Source organism: Carassius carassius, chromosome 29 (genome assembly GCF_963082965.1).
Source record: "Carassius carassius chromosome 29, fCarCar2.1, whole genome shotgun sequence".
NCBI classification, from domain to species: domain Eukaryota; kingdom Metazoa; phylum Chordata; class Actinopteri; order Cypriniformes; family Cyprinidae; genus Carassius; species Carassius carassius.
In genome coordinates, this window is record NC_081783.1 from 21291034 (window position 1) to 21307920 (window position 16887).

Consider the following 16887-nt stretch of genomic DNA (forward strand, 5'->3'; position numbering starts at 1 on the left):
TCCCACCCAGAGCTCCACACACAGAGCACATCTCATCTGCACACCTTTTTTTTTCTTCGATTTGAAAGTTTGTTTCCTATGTCATATTTTTTTTTCATAATTTACTTTATATATAGTATAGCCACGATGAATATATAGCCAGTATATTAATACTATATTATTAATAGCTATATAATATAATGCCAAAATATGAAATAATGTATTTAAATAATTTCATTTTGTTTCATTTTTGTAGTAACCATTATTAAAGATGATATTAGTATAAAAATAAGGTAATTTATAAAAGTATTTCATATAAAATACAGCCTATAAAACAAAATATATATATATATATATATATTATACACGTTATCACATTTTGTTTTATTATAGGCTGTCATCTTAATAATGGTAACTACAAAAATGAAACAAGATGAAATTATTTATTTATGTAAATACTTTATTTCATATTTTGGTATTACATTATATATTAAATGATAGCAAATATGCTGCTAGTAAGAACCTACTGTAGTTGTAATAGGTGGGTGCCAGGGTGTTGTGTGTGGTTACCAGGGGTGTATAAGTTGTTGCTATAATGTTGTTATGTGGTTACTGAGCTGTTTTGAGCAGTTTGATGGGATGTTTCATATTTTAGCATTGCATGTTAAAATATTAAATGATAGCAAATACAGTACATTGTAATTTTGAAAGTGCCTGTATTGTGCATTGTACACACACACACACACACACACACATACACACACACACACACACACACACACACACACACACACATCACACTCACATACAGTACTATATCATATATGACTGTTTTCATAATTTATTTGTAATTATATGATTATTTTTAAATATTTATTTCTGTATTTGTTGTGTCTGTGTAATTTATGTTTCGGGTAATATAAAAATATCTTAAATGATTTCACTTGCCAAATCATCCCAAACATGATTTTCTCTGTAATGTTTCTCTGAGATATAAAAAAAAGTCATGGAAGATAATTGCAGATATTATTGTTTTATTAATTTATTGTGGTTTTTCTGTGTTTATCTGTAGTTACTATTATAAGGTTAAAAGTTCACTGTGTGTTAACAGCTGTTTACATCATAGATATTGACTTTGAGGATTTTATCAAACACATTAAAAGCCCAAGCATACACAAACAAAACAACAAACTAATAAAATAATATAGAAAAGTATCATTTTATTCATTTATGCTGCATAACAGTATGTCGGTCTTACAGCTCTGATGCTCGAATCTTGCGCACTGTTGTGCAATTCACAGAATTAGACAGAACAGTGAGTTTAATTAGCATCTGAAATATATTGATTTGAATTTGATCATTAGTTGGATTGTTCCTCTCTCTTATTCTTTGGTGGCATAGAAAAGCCCCCAGCGTTGGTCTCCAGTCTCACAGCGCTGCTGTTTTTCTGTCCATCCGTTTACAACGGCATCATAGTCTTCCTGAGAGAACTCCTGTGGATGAGACCGAGATTACAAGAGAACAATATTCATATAAACTTTAAAGGAATAGTTCACCCAAAAATGAAAAATTTACTCATGATGTAGATTTGGAGAAATTTATCACTTGCTCAACAATGGATCCTCTGCGGTGAATGGGTGCCGTCATAATTAGAGTCTGAACAGCTGATAAAAACATCACAATAATCCACAAGTAATCCACACCACTCTAGTCCCTCAATCAAGGTCTCGTGAAGTGAAAGCTACATAAGAAACAAATCCTTAAGACATTTTTAACTGTAAACTGTTACTTCTGGATAAAATATGTGACCTCTCTCCATAATATTAATTGTGGATTATTGTGATGTTTTTATCAGCTGTTTTGGACTCTCATTCTGACGGCACCCATTCACTGCAGAGGATCTATTAGTGAGCAGGTGATTTCTAGTTCAAACAAACTAAACTCATCTACATCTTGAATGGCTTGCATTGGAAGGTTGAGTGGATTTGCATTTTTGGGACGAACGGCCTCTTAAATGAAAGTAAATTATATCTTCAATGCCTGCAAATAAAATATTTTCTCCAACAGTATGCAAATGTGTGGTTGTAATGTAATGCAGGCGTTACATGAGCAGGAGTGTGTGTTGTTCACCTGTACAAACTCCTCCTTCATCTCCTCGGCTCTCTGCAGTTCAGCCTTTATGACCTGAATAAATTGCTCTGTTCTGTCCTCAGCGCGAACATTACTGAATCCCACCTCGCTCAGGAACTGAAAAACACACACAAACACACTCAGCAAGAGCATTAAAGGGTTAGTTCACCCAAAAATCAAAATTATGTCATTAATAACTCACCCTTATGTGGTTACAAACCCGTGAGACCTCCGTTTATCTTTGGAACACAGTTTAAGCTATTTTAGATTAAGTCAGAGAGCTCTCAGTCGCTCCATTGAAACTGTGTGCACGGTATACTGTCCATGTCCAGAAAGATAAGAAAAACATCATCAAAGTAGTCCATGTGACATCAGAGGGTCAGTTAGAATTTTTTGAAGCATCGAAAATACATTTTGGTCCAAAAATAACAAAAACTACGACTTCATTCAGCATTGTCTTCTCTTCCGTGTCTGTTGAGAGAGAGAGTTCAAAACACTGCAGTTTGTGATATCCGGTTCGTGAACGAATCACTCAATATAACCGGATCTTTTTGAACCAGTTCACCAAATCGAACTGAATCGTTTTAAACGGTTCGCATCTCTAATACGCATTAATCCACAAATGACTTAAGCTGTTAACTTTTTTAATGTGGCTGACACTCCCTCTGAGTTAAAATAAACCAATATCCCGGAGTAATTCATTTACTCAAAAAGTACACTGAGTGAACTGCTGTGAAGAGAGAACTGAAGATGAACACGAGCAGAGCCAGATAATGAACAAAACATTGACTCGTCCACGAGTCAAGAACCGGTTGCATCGATTTTCGGATGACCAGTACTTCTTTCGGACAGTTCGATTCAATAAACCAGTTAAAGAAAACAGTTCACCGGTTCTTTTGCACTCAACGTAATGGCGTCGATGATTGCCCTTGATTCAAGCCTTTGTTTTACCTGGGCTCATAACATTAGCACAGAATCAGTTCAGAATCAATCATCAAAAGAATCAGTTCGGTTCAGACGAGCTGTGTGTCATTCTGCTTCACGCTGAATCACACATGCGCTGTATCATCAGCTCCTCGGTTCTCGAATCGGACGCGTCTGACAGAAATGGTTCTTGACTCGAGAACGAGTCATTATCTGGCTCTGCTCGGTGTTCATCTTCAGTTCTCTCTTCACAGCAGTTCAGTCAGTGTACTGTTTGAGTAAATGAATTACTCCAGGATATTGGTTTGTTTGAACTCAGAGGGAGTGTCAGCCACATTAAAAAAGTTAACAGCTTAAGTCATTTGTGGATTAATGCGTATTGGAGACGCGAACCGTTTAAAACGATTCAGTTCGATTTGGTGAACTGGTTCAAGAAGATCCGGTTACATCGAATGATTCGTTCGTGAACCGAATATCACTAAACTGCAGTGTTTTGAACTGTCTCTCACAACAGACCGGAAGAGAAGACAATGCTGAATAAAGTCGTAGTTTTTGCTATTTTTGGACAAAAATGTATTTTCGATGCTTCAAAAATTCTAACTGACCCTCTGATGTCACATGGACTACTTTGATGATGTTTTTCTTACCTTTCTGGACATGGACAGTATACCGTACACACAGCTTCAATGGAGGGACTGAGAGCTCTCTGACTAAATCTAAAATATCTTAAACTGTGTTCTGAAGATAAACGGAGGTCTTACAGGTTTGGAACGACATGAGGCTGAGTTATTAATGACATCATTTTGATTTTTGGGTGAACTATCCCTTTAACAAGCCCGTTGTTCCTGTGCCAGCTTTTTTTGGCATATTCAATCAGCATTGTAGTGACCGATATCAGCATTACATAACAGATCAATACTAAAGCTCAGGCCAAACAAGCTATAATAGTACACTATGATTTTATGAGGTCTGTACTTGTCCGTATCTCTGAGGTGTGTAGAGGATATATCCCCGCTGTTTAATGTAATCCTGAAACGCTGGAGACCAAGGCTTCTCTCCACAGCAGTAGTCACTGATCAGAAGTTTCCCGCCCGGCTTCAGCCATGACTGAAACACACACACATTAAAAGAACAGTTGAAATCAAAATGCACATTCTTTCATCACTTCTAAGACAACACTTCATTTGTCCAGTAGAGGGCAGAAAACGCACATTCTTTTCTCTTATTTCCTGATAATGATTTTCCACGTTAGCATTTTCTTACCCTACATCACTGCATTTGTCTATTTGGATCGAATCCTCAGTAGTTCAATACAAATACAAAGGCTTGTTTTTATATGCCATGCATAATGTGTCACTCATTTGAGTCTTAGTAAAAAAGTAATAATAAAGAAGGCTCAAGGTGAAGATAACTGTTAAACCCACACACACAAACACCTACACACATATAATCACTGGAACACCTGCTACCCAGTGACAGTAGATTAACACCTTTACCTATGAGAACACTCACATAAAACTTTCTGAAGAGGTCCAGTTTGTCCCTGATATGCAGAATGGTGTCTCTGCTGTAAACCACATCAAACGTGGCATCAGGAAACCTTCTTTTTGTGGCATCTGACACCTCAAACTGCACCTGCAGGGGAAGGACAGACAGTTACTCTGCTATCAGGACGTGCCGAGCAACGCTCACAGCTTTCCCAGAATTCAGTTCTTGAAAGTGTCTGTGCTCTTTTTTATTTAATATACAACTATTTAACATTTTAAAACATATTTCTAAATTTATTGTGGAAAAAAAATACTACTAGGATGTTAGGGTGTTGCTATGCAGTTGCAAAGCTGTTGTGAGTTGTTGCTTTTGCTGTGAACTTACAAGTTCGTTACGGTTAGTTGCTAGTGTGTATTACAGTGCAGTTGCATAGCTGTTCTGTATAGTTTGTTGCATTTTTTATGCAGTTGCCAGATTGTTGCTAGGTATTTGCTGAAAAACTCAGTTTACTAATGGCAGTTTCTCCTGCAAGGCTCTCTCCATGGCAATCTCCACCATGTTTGATGACAGGTCCATGCCCAGAATCTCAACCCCAAAGGTCTGTCATTAAAAAAGATCATTCAGTAAGTTAGTAATTAATCGTGTCACAGTAATCAGACACTACAGCTGTGAATAATCATGTAAAAGTGGTCAGAATGTGCACCACACTAAAATATAGACAAAACAGAATTTCTCTAATAATATTTAATTACCGTTTGCTTGTTTAAAGGCCTTGAGAAATACAGACTTAAGGAGAGTGAAAAAGGTTCTGAAGCAACACATGAACTTGAAACACATGAAATTTTGTTACATTTTTGGCTTACCTTGGCCATGTAGAAATCTCCACCTCCAATCCCACAGCCAACATCAAGAACCTTCTGTCCAGCGGTCAAGTTCAGCATATCAACAAACTCCTAACAGGTTACAGATTAATATATCAAAGAGATGTAGAGAAAACAGTCCATTAATTATTCACTAAAATGATGAGATAACACAAGAGATCAGTAGTTCTCCACTGCGGAGCCAAGAGCCAAAAATGAGGAATCCTCAAAACCAGAAATAAATATATGACAGAAATAATAATAAATGAATTGCTTAAATTTTTAATAATTTTATTACAAACACTTTTGGTACTTTGTTTCTGAAAGTTACATAGTTACTCCAATAGGTGGAGACAAGTGAGCATATTATAATTAATTCAATCATGATTCATTTAAATGATAGGTTCAGAAACCCCATTCATTCATTCAGGGAAAAACGAAATAAATAATCTTTATTAATGAGTCATTAAATTATTTATTTAACTGATTCATTCAAAAACGCATAGGCCTATTTATTTACGAACGAAAAAAGCATCTGTCTTTACGAATGAATCCTTGAATCATTTATTCAACCGCGATTCATTCTAAAACAGCGGGTTAGAATAATTTAGAAACAAAACAAGCTGCTGTCTTAAAAAACGAGTAATTGATTGAATCAGATTCATTCAAAAACATACTCACTCCGGAGCGAAACAAGTGTGAACGACTGATATGAACGATCTGTGCATAAATCATTCGACTTATCGCATGTTCTTTCAGGGTGGAATCATTCATTCAACGATTCATCCTAAAACAACTCACTGAACAATTCCAAACAGCGTTTCTGCTGTGCCTTGGTTTGGTAAATGGTAATATTTTTTCTAAATATAGCCGAATTTACTCAAAATTACAACAAGTTGTACACTGAACTGCTGAACTGTTATTATTATGTAGCCTAACTTATATTCATACAATCTCAGAAAAAAGGTAGCCAACAAAAGCTATCACTGAGGCAGTACCTTTTAAAAAATACAAATTTAGGAACTAATATGTACTCTTTAGGTAGTATTATGTAACTTTATGGCACTAATATGCATCTTTTAGGTTTATTGAAGGTAAAAGTTCCTTTCGAAAAGGTAGACTATATAAAATTCTTCTTTCTATCTTTGAATTTTTAATGAACTTCACATGGCATTTTTTTAAAGATGTATGACCCCTCATATTCTGCATCCCTGACCTTAGTCGTGCTGGATCCGCCTGTGCTGACATATCCTGATCCGAACATCTTCTCGTAACGCAAGATTCCTCTTCTGGTGTACTGCTGGTTATCTAGAAACTCCTGGAATGTGGAAAAGCCGCCCTGATGCTGCTGAACCACATCACGGCGAACTTTCTGCATGAGCCAGCACAACTGGTTCTGATTGTTCTTCATCTAAGACAAAGCATTTCCATTTCAGCTCATTATACAGAGTTAATGTCCTTAAAATAATTAGCTGACTGACTGGTTTACCTTCACATAGGTCTGAACGGTCTTATTGAGCACCATGTCAAACCCATAGCATTTCTTCTCTGTCTGATCCGATTCGTCCAGCAGGAGTGACGTCATCAGGTGGTTGTAGTAAGCAGGGCTTCTGTAGTGCGTAGGGTTAAAATCTCGCTTGCAGTCACCTGTGGACATAAAAAAGACAAGAAAACTTATAGAAAAACTTACACTTTTACAAGATTAAATAATCTACTCTACAGCTGTAATAAAAGTAATAAAGCATGAGGATCAGTGCAAGCTATATGAGGGTTATTATAGTTAACTCAAACTTATGTTTACCTGGAATAAAATAAACTTAATAACTCATATAAAATATACAAATAAAACAACTTTAAACATATTGTATTTCAGCTCATTGCTAAGGCAATTTAACCTGTTTAACTCGATGTACTAAACTAACTGAAACTAAAACTGAAATTGAAAACTGTACAGACATGTTTTAAACAAAATTAATAATAAAAAAAAAACTTTGAAAGTAAAACAAAAACTCAAAATCTAAACATGTAAAATATAAAAACTAATTAAAAATGTTAATAAAAATATAATAGCATCTCAGTTATGCTAAACACTACGGAAGAAAAATATATATTTGTTTAAGTTATTGTTAACAAAATGCAGTAACTCAATGTGTCTCTATTTTTTTTTTTTTTTACATATTAAATCCCTTTTATTTTTGAATGATCAACTAAATAATGTCCAGCCCTACATTTTTGTGTTTAATAATAATAATAATTGTAATATGCACTCTAAAATATGCTGGGTTAAATATGGACAAACCCAGCAACTGGGTTGTTTTGACCCAGCGGTTGGGTTAAATGTTTACACACTAAAGGTCTTTCAAACACTGAAGGTTTGTCACACTGCAAAAGCACTTAAAAGTGCTTATTTATTTGGATTTTTGTCACATCAATCAGAAAACCAGATTGCAGTGTCGAAATCACTGCCATTAAGTGTCAAAATACAGGGTGTCGTTTCTCTAACCTGACTGGTGAAAGCAGGACTCTCTGAAGAACAGGTAGCCTCCTGGGCGGAGCCACAAGAGGAGCTTCTCAGCCAGTGACTTCAGCTCCTGATCACTCAGATACATCAACAGCCAATTAGAGAAGACCACATCAAAACTGAAACAGGAAGTGGAAGATGGAGAAAGACATCAAATGAGATGGGATGCATCTGCTATGATCTATGAATGAAATTAAAATCAAATAATAACAATATAAAGAACCTTTTTATGCTATAAAGAAACTTTTGTGGAATGGAAAGATTCCATAGATGTTAAATGTTCTTCATGGTGCCATCAATGCGAAGCTGTGAACTCTTGTACACTAACAGCGGACACACTGTATACACATGTACATGTCTTTCTTTTCTAGAAAAATTGACCAAAATACTGATGACTCATTAGGGGTGTATCCACCAGTGCTTTTCAAAATAAGAAACATAGCAAAGGCACTCTTAGCCTGATGGCCTAAAAATCCTTTTAAAACCTTTTAAAAAATCAGACTTTATATATTTCACACTTCACACTTCAGCTTGTGAGAGTCTCTGAGAACCTGACACCTTGTACTTCTGGAGACTTCAGGTAGTTTGCAGTTTTAAAAAATGATAGCAATGGAGAATAAAGTGTTCCTGATGGTTTCATTCTTGGTCTGACATCTAATTATTCATCTTAATTCTTCTAGTCTTTTGCCATTAATAGCTTTTTATCTTTATGTATATTCAAATAAATTATTATAATAGTTGTTATAGAGACTGATGTGGCTTGATATTGGTAAAATGTGCTTGGAAAAAAATATGATAAGAATATTACATGCACTGTAGCTGTGATTATAGGTAAATATATATATACCTGTGTTTAGGGAAGTCCAGCTTTGTGACATCAGCTTGGATGAACTCAGCATTTCCCAGGTGGCTGTTGTCCTTTTTGTTCTTTTCCACAAACTTCTCCATGAAGTCCACAGCGGTCACATGGCGGGCTTTGCCAATGAGGTGACGCGTGAACCGACTGAAAAGAGCAAAGGTCATGATAACAATGCAACAAATAAACTATGCTTAAAAGCTTAGTACTGGCCAAGAAACAGATTACCTAACCATTTGACCCTTTGATTAGATTTCCACCAGATTTTCATCATTCTCATTTGAAAATTCACTTCAAAAAGTCCTTGATTCTGATTGGTTGAGCCGTGGCTGAAGCTGTTGTAAATTACTCTATAGACATACACCATTGTTTACATTTGTGATGCTCGGCAACCACTTTGTTGGAACCACAACCATTAAACTTTATTTGAATGAAGTAATGTTGCTTGTTTGTCATTTCAACTCATTTTTAAAACTCCTATCTTCTTGAATCTCATATAATTAAAAAATACATTGGTTCAATTATTTTAATGAGTTCAAGTAATATAAAAACATAGGTTGCCATGAACTGATCTCATAATTTTTTATATTGTTATTTGTATATATCTTGTAAATAATAAGTTGTAAAGTGTTCATACATCACGATAGTTTTTGTTGCAATGCCTTCGGTTTATGATCATTTTATTTCTAACATGAATCCTATTTTTTATTTATTAGTCTTGTTTTCTTTATGCAAAACATTAAATGCTATTTTGTCTTTCGATTTCAGGGTGAAATATGACTTTGACTTGTATGTATGGTTCACCCAAACATCAGAGATCTGCAGGTCTCTTCAGAATCCAAAGTCAAAGCCAATGTGATCACTGACCCGATTCCAGCACCTAGTTCCAGCACGTCAGAAGCAGCCAGAGAAGGGAGCAGGGAGAGAATCTCTGGCAGCTCGTGCTGGGTCAGTTCATGAGCGTTTGTATCCAGCATCATCTCCTCTACTGTTGCAAACTTGGAATGTTCCTTCCAGAACTCCGTCATCATGTTTCGTTCGCTTTCTATGGAGACAAACCCCATCAGGTAAGGACAGTGAGGATATTTCTGTTTCTCTAGATTTTCTATTCTTGGTTACCTTTACAAAAATTGACTAAACTCTTAAAAAAAAAAGGTTTTGCCACAGTGTCATATAAGATCCATTTTGGGTTCCACAAAGAACTTTTCAATGAACATTTTAAAGAAGTTTGATTGAAGAACATTTTAAAAGAACATTATCCCACTAAAAAAATATTTTGTGGAACAGAATTCCATGGATGTCAAAGATTCTTCATGGAACCTGAGATGCAAATAAATTTTACAGTATATATATATATATATATATATATATATATATATATATATATATATATATATATATATATATATATATAAAGAGTATATTAATTAATCTTCAGTTCATGTTTGTAAAAAAAAAAAAAAAAGTTAAGCAACACATTAAAATCAAATATGAAATTTTGAAAAAGTTCTGTAGATTAAGTGTATTTCTCTTTTTTTTGGGGGGGGTTATATTGCATAATTATTATGTAAAATAAGTTTTAATTTAAATTTAACAAATCTCATTTGCTTATATTATATTATTATATTGTTTTCAGAATTATATCTTATTTTAATAATATGTTTTCTAGACATTAGACCATTAAAAAAAGGTAAATCTCCTAGCATATTGCAAAAAGCCCAAAAATGATCCAAACATCCAACAAGTTATACTCTGTAAGACTAAACTGATATATTAATTTTATCATCTCATACTAGCAATATTTGACAAAATACTGGGATTGGAAAAAAAGAAAAAAAAGTTATTACCCTGACATCTGTATTGACCATTTAAAAACCCAATTGGGTCAATCCCTAAATACCAATTTGTTAATTAAATTCCAAATTAGATCACTCCAAAGTGAGTTATATTTAATGAAATAATTTAAGTTTTCATCATCTCATACAAGCAATATCGACATGGAAAAAAATATTGCTATGTGTTTTTGTCTTACCTTTTTCCATATCAGTGAAATAGAAAAAAAAAATATTAAAACGGAATATACAGATATATATATCAAACTCCACCGTATATATTTTCCACCGGAACAGATTGTTCAGTCAGCTTGTAAGTCTCTTTGAACACTCCTGTCCGGGTCTATATTACTCCGCTGACCACTATAGGGCGAGGGGAGGAGACCTGCGCTTTACACATGAATAATAATATCACTCAGATCCAGGGGGGTTACGAAAGGCAGTGATGGAAAGGGAATCCCTTACCTTACACCCGGACTGGATACGCGTTCAGTCAGTCTTCGTTCACAGGTTTGGAGAGGGAGGCGTCAAAGCTGAATGAGACCATATCCTTACACTTTCTGATTGGAGAAACGGAAAAGAGAGAGAGAGAGACCGGTATGCCCCTCCTCGGGCTTATTAATGGTGATGCGGAATTATGAAACAAGCGAAAAAGTAACGTGTCATTAAAGCTCTATACACGCGCACCGGCTTCTGCTGGAAAAGTGCTGACGCTCCTCGTGCGCGCTCTAGACAGGAATGCGCGCTCGTTGCGCAATATTGCCTCATGCATTCTGGAGCCAAAAGCTACTGAACCGAGGAGAGAAATGTTTAGATGAACATCCAACTGTTAATATGATAATTAATTTATAATTCAATCCCTTACTGCGCTGGTTGGTATTGTGCTCATGTTGGGCTGTATTTGTGTCGTTTTGTATTATATTTGATGTGTTTAATGGTGAAAGCAATCGTTTTATATTACACATAGCAGAAAAATATCCCACATAGCTGAAAACAAGGTCTTGGCATCCCATTCTAGTGAATATATTAAATATATCATTAATGTACTTTTTCGAAGTTGTTTTTTTAAAGATGTATTACTAGATACATTCAAAAAGACTAAACTAATTAATGAATAAGTAAGTAAATACATTTAAATGAAAAAAAAGAAACACCCAGGGTTATTATAAATAACTGAAACTAAAACATTACTGAGTAACTCACACATTGGAACTTGCTTTTAAATATAAAGTAGCATGCTGTTTGTTATAATGCTATGACACTTAAACAATACTAACTAAATCAATAGCTTGGGGGGAAATAACTGAAATTGTATTTTGTTTCAGCTACAGTAGTTGACGAGATTTAGTTGGCAATATTTCTAATTTTATAACTTATTCATTTATTTTCTAATTAACAGAAAACAAAAAAAAGTATTTTCTAATTCTAATTAATTTATTATTAATGTCTAATTAATTTATTAGAAAGTTGTCATAATTGTAACGTGAATTTAAATGAAAAGTAACACCTAGGGACTGAAACTAAAACAATACTAACTAACTAACTAACTAACTAACTAAATAACTAACATACAATGTCATAATTGGAGTTTCCTTTAAATATAAGTTAACATTCTGGTTTATTATGATGTTATGATAATGTTATAATACTAACATGACTAAAAACATAGCTTGGGGAAAAAAACAACTAAAATTGTATTTTGTTTCAGCTAGTTGCCCAGATTTAGTTGGAAATATTTATAATTCTGTCACTAACTTTGTTTAAATTGTTGTAGTAAAATAACTAAAACTAAAATAAAAATAAGAACTGTAAAGATGTCTTTTTAAACTACTAAAACTATGAAAATGGAAAATATAAAATTAATTTTTAGAATTTAATTCAAAATGTTAATAAAAAAACTTCAATATCTTGTCTATTAGCATGACACACACTTTGCAGATAAAAAATATGTCCACTTGCCCTGAGCTGATGTTTATAAAAATATCCTTATGATAGCCACATGTGAAAAAAAGAACAAAAAAAGAATAAAAAATAATACTTTTATTCGGCAAGAATGCATTTAATTGATCAGAAGCGGCAGTAAAGAGTGTTAAAAAAGATTTCTATTTCAAATAAATGCTGTCCTTTTAAACGTTCTATTCACTGCCAGATCCGGAAAAATATAATATATCCCGGTTTCCAGAAAAAAAAATACGAAGCAGTAATAATAATCAGAAATGCAGCAAATCAGCATATTAGAATGATTTCGGAAGGATCGTATGATGCTGAAGACTGCAATAATGGTGCTGAAAAGCCATTTTGCAGTATATTACAATAAAACAGCTATTCTTTTTTTATTGTAATAGAATTTCCTAATATTAGTTTTTTTTTACTGTATTTTTGATAAAATACCAACAAGTAGCCTTGTTGAGCAGAACAGACTTCTTTCAAAACTGATCCCAATATATTGAACATTTAGTAAAAGTCTGTGATTTTACAGTTAGTACAATACTTGGCCTAGTTAACAATCATTTAAATCATGTGGCTATACAAGGTTTAAAAAATAGCTTGACGTTGTGACTCTGCTCACAGGCTTAAAATAATATGTTTTTGAAACCAGTGAAATAATATAATAGTCTACAAATATCATCTAGCACTTTTCATCAAGACAAAACAGATAAAACAGAGTTCAGCAAAGGACAGATGATGTAAGAGCAAGACATGTTGTTCATTAACCCACCACAGGGCACAAACTCCCAGAATGCCCAACTTTTTCATTAAAATCACCATCACTCCAAAAGTCCAAAATACATTACTAAACCAACCAAAATTAAAATACAAAAATACACTGGTAATGTATTGCATAAGAAAAATACAGACACACACATAGACATTCATGCATCCTAACTGAATTGTTCTCTGTTATATACTACTGTGTTGTGCTGTGAGGTTTTGCTTATGTTTTATTGTGCTATTATTGTTATGCTGCAGGGTTGTTCTGTTTTTATGTGTAAGAAATCCACTGTACTATATCATATGGCAGTAAACTACTAGTATTATATTAGTAGTCTAGTTCACGTTTGTCATCTGTCCAACATGTACACATGAGATCTCAGTATCAGGTTGGCCTGACCTGGACTCTCAGCGCTGGACTATGGTGTGATGTTGATCATAGTCTTTAGTTTTTTCCTCATTTTTTTGAACAGATTTTTCAATTGCCACGTCTCTGTGCTATTTAAACCACTGCACGTGTTAAACAAACAGTTGCATAAGCTAATGATTCACACGGAAAATGAATTCAAGACGTTTCAGGCCGACAGATATTTGTGCTTTTACGTGTGAAATAACTGGAGTTCCTTCTTTTGCTAAAGTGCTTTTTAACACCCATGCAATTTTATTTTCTGGAATATTTGGATGCAAATTATTTGATTGTAAACCCGGAATGATTGCAAGCCAATTGAAGTGACATCATTGTCAAAATATCAATTCATTTTAATGTTTTATGACATGTTAATGTTAGTTTGTCACGCCCATGGATTATTTTGTGTGTGTTTTCCCTCCCCATGTGCTCCATGCCCCAGTTTCTCCCTTGTCTGATTGTGTTTATGTCATCCAGGTGTGTCTAGTTAACTACCCCATGTATTTAGTTTGAGTCTGTGGTGTCTGTCTCGGTCGAGTCTAATCATCAGTCTGTGTGCTCTGTGTCTCTTACGCTCCCTGTGTTCCCAGTAAATGGATTATTAAAGACTGTTTCTGAGTTCACTCCTTCGTCTCCTCGTTCCCAGCTCCTGAGAATCGTGACATAGTTGAGGTTCTCAAATGGTTTAACCCTCCTCCTCATATTCTTGACTGTATACAGTAAATATCTTTAAAAAAATAAACCTTATGATTTTGTTCATATGTATTGAAATAATCCATTTGCAGGGTTATTGTCATTAACTAAAAATAAAACCATAAAAAAGTTGTTACTTAAATTAAAATAAACAAAACTGAAATATAATTACATTTGATTAAAAAAAAAAGTTAAATAAGATGAATATAACTTTTTTAAAACAAAAAACTAAATGTAAAAAAAATGACTAAAACTTTAAAATTGAAATGAAAACAGAATATATAGTTCAAAATATTAACAAAATTAAAAAATAACAGTGTCTAATTAAGTCAGAGAATTTAATTAGACAGTTAAAAAACATATGTACTGAAGGTAAATATGAATATTGACTAGTTCTGGTTGACTAGTATTAGATCTGTGTAGCAGCAGTAGATGGCAGCATATCTCCAGTTATTTTCTCAAGAGGCCATCAGGGTCTTCCATGAAGTTAATCAGATTTCAATTGTGTAGTTAATCCCCTCCCCCCAGCACCCCCCATGCCCCCCCCCACACACACCCGTGTGCACTGTACTGGAAGTTTATTTGAAGATTAGTGTCTTACAAGTCATATTAAACTTGGATAGGCACTGTTAGTGCTACACATAGCTTGGAAACTGCTTTACTGCTTCTCTCTCTCTCTCTCACACCTCACACACACACACACACACACACACAGGAAGTATTGGCTGTTTTCAGGCAGATCCAGCAGTGTACGCTGGTTTATTGCTGTCACTTATTGCTGTTTTGGGGGGACGGTATGTTACCGGATAAACTACACACCTCTGCAGAAACACTGCAGTTTGTTTGGCTGTGCTGCTAAATGTGCAAGAGAGAAAATATGTGAAACACACACACACACACACACACACACACACACACAGAGGGAAGAAGAACGGTTGACTGAACATTATTGCAAAACAAATTAATGATCTTGCGGCACTAAATGTGTCGTTTCGAACAGCAGAAGCTCTTTATTTTCCATTGCCTGAACATTATTAGGTAGAAAACAAAAGATGCTACAGCGCTAAAAGGCCCAGGAGCTGCAGTATCTAAGATTTTTAGTGTATGATCTTGCATTCTGGAACTATAAGTAAACTTAAAAAATGTTAGACGAACATCCAAATGTTTCGGAACATTTTGCCAGAAGCAAAGTTTATACTTAAGTTCTTTGCACACTGAGTACGAAATTCTCGTCTGAAATTTTCTCACGTTGAAAAATAAGTAGGAACCAGACCAGGTTTGATTTTCTGTTTTCACATCCGTAGCAGCATTTTGATAGGAAAGGATGATATTCAGACTCAGTGTGCAAGAGTCTTTACAGTTAAGTTTGTTTATATCAATAACCCTTCAGTATTATCAGTTGAAACAGTGCTGCTGGACTTAGAAAACAGCTTTATGCTGCATATGTCATTTCATTGTGATTCAGTTCAGGCAGCACCTCAAATTTCCACATAAGAGACATTATTTAAGGAGAGAGCGTGACTTTCCATATAACATCAAGTTTAACATTTAAACTAACGAGGGAAAAGAGGAAAGGCATATTTCCTGGATAAATACTCGACAGCGTTGATACATCATAGCATATACCAGTCCAAGAACAGATAGCTGAGATGAATGCTGACAGAGAAACAAACATAGACATGTCATATTGACACACGACATGTATAACCCTTAAAAAAAAAAAATATATATATATATATATATATATATTTTTTTTTTTTGCTTTTCAAGCAACTGTTGCTTTGTTTATTGGGAATGCAAATGGTTTGTATCATCCAGCTTTACATCCAATCACCTTAACCTGAAAAATAACATGTCTAGTTTAATAGCTTAGAGGTTTGAATGCCATAAGGAGAACTTTGTTGAGTATCTAAGTTTGTGTACGATTAAACTTAAGAAATAGTTCACTCAAAATGAAAAATCTGAACTCTCAGGGTTATTATCATCAACTAAAACTAAATCTGTCCATTACTTTAAACAAAATGAACATGAACTGAAATAAAATGAAATATATAAAGTTGCCAAGGTAACATTTCTCATATTCATTCAGCTTTGTACTGAAATAACTAAAACGAAAACTATTAAATGCAAATAAAAAAGGCCCTCTAAAAAAAAAGAAAAAAAAGAAAACACAAAAGGAAACAACAGCATCACAAAAACTTTAACTCAAATTCAAGTGAAATCAGAATGTATAAAATATAATTCAAAATATTAAGAAAACTAATTAATCAATGATATTGGTATTTTCATTAATTACCCCTTTAATCTATGACCAATAGACCATTTTACATGTTTGTAATAGTGTAACATTTTATAGACAATTCATGTTACAGTGAATCCAAGCAACTTTCTTTGGATTCAAACCCTTGACTTTTATGGTTGTTAGCGCCTAATACTGTTTGAGCTTCAGGAGCAGCATTGTGACATTTTAAAACATTGCAGCCCAT

The 16887-nt window shown here is 34.2% G+C and overlaps 1 protein-coding gene across 2 annotated transcripts; it reads right to left on the minus strand.

Annotated features, from left to right (window-relative positions):
- Positions 1–1179: 1179 nt before the first annotated feature.
- Positions 1180–11253, minus strand: pmt (phosphoethanolamine methyltransferase). Of its 2 annotated transcripts, none has more exons than XM_059516271.1 (12): positions 11056–11253; positions 9626–9803; positions 8750–8905; positions 7885–8021; positions 6871–7028; positions 6598–6792; positions 5385–5474; positions 5032–5121; positions 4546–4668; positions 4009–4140; positions 2110–2226; positions 1180–1472 (listed from the first exon to the last, which is right to left on the minus strand). In XM_059516271.1, the coding sequence occupies exons 2-12, from the start codon at positions 9787–9789 to the stop codon at positions 1362–1364; spliced, it is 1473 nt and encodes a 490-aa protein (XP_059372254.1). In that variant the 5' UTR covers positions 9790–9803; positions 11056–11253; the 3' UTR covers positions 1180–1361. The 2 variants fall into 2 exon arrangements, with proteins under 2 accessions (XP_059372254.1, XP_059372253.1); XM_059516270.1 differs by lacking the exon at positions 11056–11253 and adding an exon at positions 10791–10936.
- Positions 11254–16887: the final 5634 nt, after the last annotated feature.

What these genes read in the sequence shown, in the direction of transcription:
- pmt (XM_059516270.1), bottom strand. An exon ending in CCGTTCAGACCTATGTGAAG is followed by an intron (nt 6,793 to 6,870) that starts GTAAACCAGTCA and finishes GCTTTGTCTTAG; the next exon opens with ATGAAGAACAATCAGAACCA. An exon ending in TGCAGGAGAAACTGCCATTA is followed by an intron (nt 4,669 to 5,031) that starts GTAAACTGAGTT and finishes CTTCCCCTGCAG; the next exon opens with GTGCAGTTTGAGGTGTCAGA.